Source organism: Dipodomys ordii, unplaced genomic scaffold, assembly GCF_000151885.1.
Source record: "Dipodomys ordii isolate 6190 unplaced genomic scaffold, Dord_2.0 Scaffold2, whole genome shotgun sequence".
Lineage (NCBI taxonomy): Eukaryota > Metazoa > Chordata > Mammalia > Rodentia > Heteromyidae > Dipodomys > Dipodomys ordii.
The window spans coordinates 33,825,443-33,833,435 of record NW_012267218.1 but is presented as its reverse complement, the minus strand read 5'-3'; the positions used below and the strand labels follow the sequence as shown (position 1 = coordinate 33,833,435).

General features: G+C 45.3%; 1 protein-coding gene across 1 annotated transcript; it reads right to left on the bottom strand.

The window, feature by feature from the left end:
* Positions 1-4,562: 4,562 nt before the first annotated feature.
* On the bottom strand, positions 4,563-7,264 carry Tmem30b (transmembrane protein 30B). The gene has a single exon (XM_013014087.1). It carries the CDS (start codon positions 7,223-7,225, stop codon positions 6,161-6,163), a length of 1,065 nt encoding a protein of 354 aa, XP_012869541.1. The 5' UTR covers positions 7,226-7,264; the 3' UTR covers positions 4,563-6,160.
* Between the last annotated feature and the right edge of the window lie 729 nt (positions 7,265-7,993).

Here is a 7,993-nt window from a genome sequence, read left to right as displayed (position 1 = left end):
TTTTTGGTGGTTAATTGGAAATAAAAGTCTCACAGACATTCCTGCCTAGGCTGGCTTTGAACTGCAATCCTGAGATTGGATTTCAGGAGTGAGCCAGTGTCACTTTCCCTTTCATTCCCCCTCCCTTCTGTTACTCCTGAAGAGTTTACGTTGGAATTTGTTTCTTCTGTTCTATGTGAGCCTCACCAGCCAGGTCTATTAAAGAAGTCCTGGCATGCTCCAATGATCTCATCCTATGAAGACCACCAGTGGCAGTCCTAACACAAGGTAGCAAAGCTGGGGTAAGTGTTTTGTGGGGTTTTTTTTTCTTTCTTCTGAATGTACATTGTAATTCTTACCAAGAAAATTATGGAGGATGTCTGTACACATAGACTCAACAATTAGAAAATTGTTAGACAAAAGTTGCAAGTCTATACAAGGCACTGCTTTCATGTGTGATCTCATTGGGACCTTAATGTGTCTCAGATTTGCCAGGGCCTATTTAATGACCCTTTAAATGATTGTTTTTGCCAGAGGGAATGAAGAGAAATTCCTGTGGGACAAAATATATTTTTTAAGTTGCTAATTAGCCAGTTCTATTATGTCAAGAAAAAGAACTAGGATGAAAACAAATGTCTAATACTAATAAAGGAAGAGAAGATTTATTTTAATAACAGGATTTGTGTTCAAAGATAAATAAAGCATCAATTGGTGATATTGTGATTCTACCAATAACTTTCGAGAATTTACCCAAGAAGTTGAGAGCTCTAATGACAGAAGGGACAGTTTGAAAGTGAAGTTGAGATGGTTGTAGCTATATATTAGCAATTATTTGCTCCAAAGGGAAGTGCAATCTGTTTCCTGTGTGTGTGTGTGTGTGTGTGTGTGTGTGCTGATCTTGGGACTTGAACTCAGGGTGCTGCCCCCGAGCTTTATGCTTAAGGCTAGTGCTCTACTTGAGCACAACTCCACTTCTGGCTTTTTGTTTAGGGGGTGGTTAATTGACGATGAGAGTCTTATGGATTTTCCTGCCCAGGCTGGCTTCAAGCTGCCACCCTCAGATCTCATCCTCTTGAGTAGCTACCATTACTAGCTTCACTTCACATTCTCTTTTGTGTGGGCCTTTATTTCACAAGACAGATCAAAGCTCATTTTCAGCTCAACTGTTGAGGCTTGTTCTCTTCCAATATTCTTAGAGGACAGACCTCTAGCTAGGGAACACGGACTAGACAGCATGAAAACTTATCCCAGCTAGAACCCTAAGATAGAAGACAAAATGCTATGTAGCACTGGAGTCATGGCAGGAAAATGCCTCACATTTTTTTTGGTCTGGTACCTCGCATTTTTATTATTAAACTTTCTATTGCTTTATAGTCCCAAACACCCAGCTAAGAATTATAGTTTATACCTTGAGTCCAATACAGAGTCAAAGTTGTGATAATTGCAATATTTTAATAACTTGTTAAAATTTTTATTGTAAAGGTAATCTACTGAGGGGGCAGTTACATAAGTAAGGTTATGAGTACATTTATTTTTGAACAGTGTTATCCCCTCCCTCATTTCCACCCATCACCCCTGACTCCCCTCAACCCTCCCTCCACCAAGTTGTAAAGTTCATTTCTAACATAATGTCTGGTGTGTGTCACTGTTGCATTGGTTCTCCCTTTGTCCCATTGTTTCTGTGATACTCTTCTCTACCCCAAATCTGATAAACTTATATACAAGACAAAGGGTACAGAAATCAAAAATAGTGACAACAGGAAATAAACTAAAGAAAGAAAAAAAAAAGAGAAAGAAACGCAAACATAACACAACACACACACACACACAACCCTCTTATTTCCATTTCTTGGAGTTCATTTCAATAAGCATTACTTATATAGTCATATGTGCATAGCTATTGAGCTATTGTGATCCTCTGCTAAAAATATCCTAGACATAGTCTAGTTATTACAAATGAGGGAAAACATGCAGCCTATGTTTCTTTGGGTCTGGCTTGCTTTGCTTAATAGAATTTTTTCTAAGTCTTTCCATTTCCTTACGAATGGGGCAATGTCATTCTTTCTAATGGATAGAATTCTATTGTTTGTGAGTGTGTGTGTGTGTGTGTGTGTGTGTGTGTGTGTGTGTCACACTTTCTTGATCCATCCATCTACTGAGGGGCACCTGGGTTGATTCCATATCTTAACTAGGATAAATAATGATGCAATGATCATGGTTGTGCTGATAGCTTTTATGTGGCCTTGTTTGTGGTCATTTGGGTAAATGCCCAGGAGTGGGATTGCTGGGTTATAGGGGAGCTCTATGTATAGTCTTTTGAGGAACCTCCATGCTGCTTTCTGGAGCAGTTGAACAAGTTTAAATTCCCACCTACAGTGGAGTAGCATTCTCTTTTGCCACATCCCCACCAGCATCCCTGCCAGTTTTCTTGATAATGGTCATTTTAACTGGAGTAAGATGGACTCTCAATGTTGTTATGATTTGCATTTCTTTTACGGCCAGAAATGTTGAACTTTTTTTCATGTGTCTATTGTCCATTCTTACTTATTCTTCAGGGAGATTGCTCTTCAAGTCTATAGCCCATTAATGGGGTTGTTTTCTTGAGGACTTGTTTTAGTGGGGTTTAATTTTTTTAGCTCTAAGTATATATATATATGTATGTATATATACACACACATATATGTGTATAATTAATATCTTTATTGTAATGTTGATGAACAGAGAGGGTTACAGCTACATAAGTAAGGTAGTGCATACATTTCTTTTTTTATTTTTATTTTTTGTCAGTCCTGGGGCATGAACTCAGGGCCAAGTACTGTCCCTGAGCTTCTTTAGCTCAAGCCTAGCACTCTACCACTTGAGCCACAGCTCCACTTCCAGCTTTTTTTGTGTATGTGGTACTGAGGAATCAAACCCAGGGCTTCATGCATGCTAGGCAAGCACTCTACCACTAAGCCACATTCCCAGCCCCATACATTTCTCTTTAAACACTGAAACCCTCTCATTTTCTCCTGGTTACCCCCCCTTACTCCCCTCCCCCACCAATTTGTATAGTTCATTTCCAATATAGTGTCAAGTGAGTATCATTGTTGCATTAGTCCATCCTTTGTCCTGCTATTTCTGTGTTTCCCTTTCCCTTTCATGGATCCGATAAACTTATATACAAGACAAAGGGTACAGAAAGCTAAAACAGAAAAAAGAAATAACTGCATGCGGGTGTTTCCAATTCTTGCAGTTTCCAATTCTTGCAGTTCATATTGATGTGCTTCATTATATATGGTCCCATTAACTTAGCAATTAGGCTATTGAGATCTCCTACTAAGAATATCACAGACATATTCTAGTTAATACAAATAAGAGAAACCATGCAACCTACTTTTTTGGGGCCTGGCTTACTTTATTTTTTGTTGTTGTTGTTGTTGTTTTGTGAATCCTGGGGCTTGAACTCTGGGCCTGGGCACTGTTCCTCAGCTCTTCAGCTCAAGGCAATCGCTCTACCACTTGAGCCACAGCATCACTTCTGGTTTTCTGAGTGGTTTATTGGAGATAAAAGTCTCACAGAGGTTCCTGCCTGGGCTGGCTTTGAACCACAATCCTCAGATCTCAGCCTCCTGAATAGCTACGATTACAGGCATGAGCCACTGGCGCCCGGCTTTGATTAATATAATTTTTTCTAGGTCTTTCCATTTCCCAATGAGTGGAACAATGTCATCCAAGTATATTTTAGATATGAGGCCCTTGTCTGAGGTATCGCTAGTTTTAATAATTTTTAGCATTCAAAAATTTCAAAATATGAGCTACATTTTTCAAATGCAAACAATACTTTGAAAAAAATTTAATTCATAAATATGATATTGACTTAAGTTCATAATGTTACAGGAAGTTAACAATGAGAGACTGACTCTCTTTAAGTATTATTGTAAAAGATGGTTTTCTGGCTGCTATTCCCATGAGGGGAATGGTTGGTACTGTCTGTGCCTTTAAGATCATAGTTCAAGAGAATTAAGTAAACACAGTAAGAAAGGTAAGGCAAATATAACCTTTATTCTCTTTTACGAACCCAGAAAATAGCATCTGGAAGTACATTCATTCATTAGAATAGCCTTGTTTAGCATTTTATAGTAATAGACTGCTATTCTATAAGTGCTAGCAAAATACATAGGTGCTTTCAACTATATGGTGAAAATAATAGGGCTGGGCTAGTGAGCTGCCTGATCAAACATTCATCACAAATATGATCAAAGTACACGCAATGATCAGATTTTCATAGTGGTAGACCACAATACTTAATTGAACAATAAAATTTATCACGTTCAGGAGCTGGGAAGCCAACACATTGAAATGACTAAAGTTATTTCGTATATGTGGAAATGAAACACTTTTTTATTGAGATTAGGTGATTACATAAATTTCACATATTTCACAGTATTGTGGAATAGTGATACCTAAAGTTCACAAACACATTTTAACCTTCACAAGGCAAATTGTCATTATTATGATCTATAAAGTTTGTGAATTCTATGAGCTTTGACAATACAATTATTTCTTCCATATCAGGTGATATTTACATTTCTTTCCTTTTGCTTAGTGTAAGCTGTTCCCTCTTTCCCTCTCATTCCTCCCCTCCCATGGCTGTCTTTGAATTGCTTAGTTCATTGAAACAGACTCTTAAATTATTATTCATGCAGGAGATCCAAGACAGGCATCAATGAGTTGCATGCTGTCCAATCATCAGTATTTATCAAAGAACTAGAGGAAGGTATCATGAAATCAATGTAAACTGTTCAAAACTTGACTACTAAAAAAAAAGACATAGTTCAAGACCTCATACTGCCTTTAGAAATGAGAAAGGAAGAGCAGCAACTAGCAAGCAGCTGTAATAATTAGCAGGAGAATTCTGGCAAACATCAAATAAGTGCTCTCAAAACTCAACTGACAGGAGAATATCACTAAGGATTTTATTTTTACATTCTGTTAAATTATTGTAACATAAAGAATATTTTAAAAATATATTCCATTGCTTCTTAGGATAACTTTATATTGATTCTCATCTATCAGTGAAATCACAGAATGATTTTAACATTATCCAAAATAATCCTAAAATTCTAGTTCACAGATGACTAGATTCCTCAGCATGCATGCAAACTAGAAACAAATGTTTGATCTGATAACATAAATTAATTCTCTTAGGTATAAACAAGGTTTCAGACACCAAAGAGAATCGAGGGAGGTGAGAGACACAGGTGGCTTTAGGTTAGCAACTTTCCCTCCAAGTTCACACACAGCTTCTGTATTCTGAGGTTAAAACATCCCCTCTTAGTCATGCAAACTGGCCTAGCATTTTCAGATATTTACATAGTATCTGGCAAAGTTTGCCCAAACATAGAATGAGTGGACAGGAATCCAGCACTGCAAATCTGCACGTGTCCTAGCATAGTCATTCATTCCACAGACACAGCTTGCTATGTTAAGGCAGAGTGCTAGACAGAACCTGAACTCTGTGATGATCCCTGCTCCTGGAAACAAACCACTGCCTGAAACTTTGAACTCAGGCGACTGCTTAGGCTCAGCCTGTGTCAGAGTAAAGATCCCCAACTTCTAGGGGGAAATTTCCAGATAAGGTTGTTAAACTGCTTATGCTCACTCAAGCTTTACTGCATCAAACCCTGTAGGGCTGGTCCTCCTAATCTAGCCCACTTCCCTGCCTCTGCCGATTACCTGCAGGCCTTTCTCACCCTCTCCCCCGACCAAAACAACAACAACAAGAAAAAAACCTCATGCTGTCTAGCAAAAGCACTGGATCAGAACAAGAAGACAAATTCTGGCTCCCTGCTCTCGAATGATCCATTTCACATCACTAGGTCCCTCCGTTCCTCCCTCTGGTAGGTGTTGACTAAGAATCCCTTCCTTCCTTTTGGCTCTGGAATGCTACAGACCTTGAGGCCCTGACTGGTCAACTCAGACATGAAGCGGGAAGAGAACGTGCAAGCCCATTCCGCTCAAGTTCAAACGCCCCGTCAGGGCAGTAGACAGGCAGAAAAGGGGCAATTCCGTTCTCTGAGCCCCTGGTCCGTAGCAGGAGTCGAAGTCATGTGAGCTTGAAATTGAACAAGGGGACAGAGGGAGGCGCCCAACGCAGCTGTTGGGTAAGGGGCGGGAAGGGGGCCTCGGATCGCGGGCCTCACTCGTCGTCGTCGTCGTCGTCGTCGTTCTGATCCTGGTAGCGGATGTAGACGACCAGCATGACAAAGCCCACGAGGATGCAGAGCGAGCCGACCACCAGGTAGGCGATCCCCAGGAACGGATTCTTGCCCCCCATCCACGAGATGTTGCTGAAGATGATGAGCTTGTGGCCGCCGAAGGCGCGGACCGGGTAGTTGTAGGAGATGTTGACGCGGTAGGCGCCCCGGGGCAGCCCGGCGGTGTAGTCGCCCTGGCGGATGCGCGCGTACAGCTTGCGGAAGGTGGGCAGCGCGGCGGTGCGCATCCACACCACGAAGTCCTGATTGACGAAGCCGGTGTTGTTGGGGTCGGGGCTGAGCTCGTAGACCGGCCGGTGCCAATTGGGCGGGGGCGCCGTGCCGCGGAAAGCCAGCGCCAGGCTGCCGTTGACCAGCGGCGGGTTACGGAACTTGACGTGGTAATCGGTCCACCAGGCGATGGCGGTGCGATCCAGCTGCACCTCCTCGTAGGGCCCGCCGGGCCGGCGCTGGTGCCAGAGCGAGAAGGTGTCGTTGAAGAGGCTATTGGCGATGGCGCCGCAGGGCGCGATGGGCAGGCCGGCGGCGCTGAACTGGTACGGGGCGCACTCGTTGGCCGGGTGGCGCAGCGCGCTCTGCAGCCCGCTGAGCTGCGCGTCGTCGCGGGACACCCCGTAGCGCCGGTTGTTCTGGTAGAAGTTGGACAGCTCGTAGTACAGGTACACGGGGCCCGGGAAGAGCTCGGGCAGCGAGAAGTACCAGGCGCACGAACACTTGGGCGGCGGCGCGCGGCCCTCCCCGAGGGCGGCGCACACCGAGCAGTTGCCGGTGCCCGGGTTGCCCGTGTAGTCGTACTCGAGCTCCTTGATGCCGTTGGAGGAGTAGTAGAGACCCAGGCCCAGGCCGATGAACGCCAGGCCGGCGCAGAAGAAGAGCGGCAGCGTGATGCCGGCCGACAGCAGCGGCTGCCAGGCCGGGAGGCGCTGCTGGGTGAAGGCGGTGTTGTCGGGCTGGTGCGCGCCCCGCGCCGCGGCGCTCCAGGTCATGGTGGCCACGCGGGACGCGCCGCGCCCACCCACCCACCCGAGATCGCTCGGGGGGGAACCGGCCGAGGAGCGCCCCCTTTCGCTGCCCAGGGTCAACCCGAGGGCTACGCTCGGGGCCGACTTCCAGCTAGCTCAGGTGCGTGTTTTTCTCCCCCTCTGGCTCCGCCCCCTTCCCCAGACGCAGGTGAGTCTTGGGTTCCTGGATCTCGGAACCGTCGCGGGAAATGGCAGTTCCGCCTCGGCCAGAGGATCAGAGTTAACTCCGCCCCCTGCGGGGCAAACTCGGAACCCCGCCCCACCCCTTCAGAGGTGAGCCGGCCCGGGCGGAGGGCAGGGGGCGGGGGAGGGTGGGGCTCCTGCCTCGTCCGGTGGCTCAGGTTCACCTTTTTCCTTTCGGTGCTCAGTCCCGGCGCCAGCTCCTCCTTCCCCGGGGTGAGTGACGCGGCCCCAGGCTGCCTCTGAGTGGCTCCAACCTGTATCAGGTTAACTCCTTTCTCTTCCGGCTTTCAAGGTAACTTGGGGCGTCCCTAGGCCAGTTTTCCCTAAACCTTAGGCGCTTCAGACCCCTGAGAGAGTTGCGCCTTGGTGCTAGAGGCTGGAAGGATTCGGCCTGTCACTCTTTATTTAGAGGAAGGGGCGAGTCTGGATTCTGTGGCCTTTGCAGGTTCATTTATATACGGCCACTCGGCTTTCAGACGCAAATTACATTATGGTAAATCTGTTTCGAACTCTTCGTTCAACTCCTGCATTCATAGTCTAGCTGCTTTT

Bases quoted from the DNA above. Each gene is read 5' to 3' on its own strand.
- Tmem30b (XM_013014087.1), bottom strand. From the start codon at position 7,225: ATGACCTGGAGCGCCGCGGCGCGGGGCGCGCACCAGCCCGACAACACC.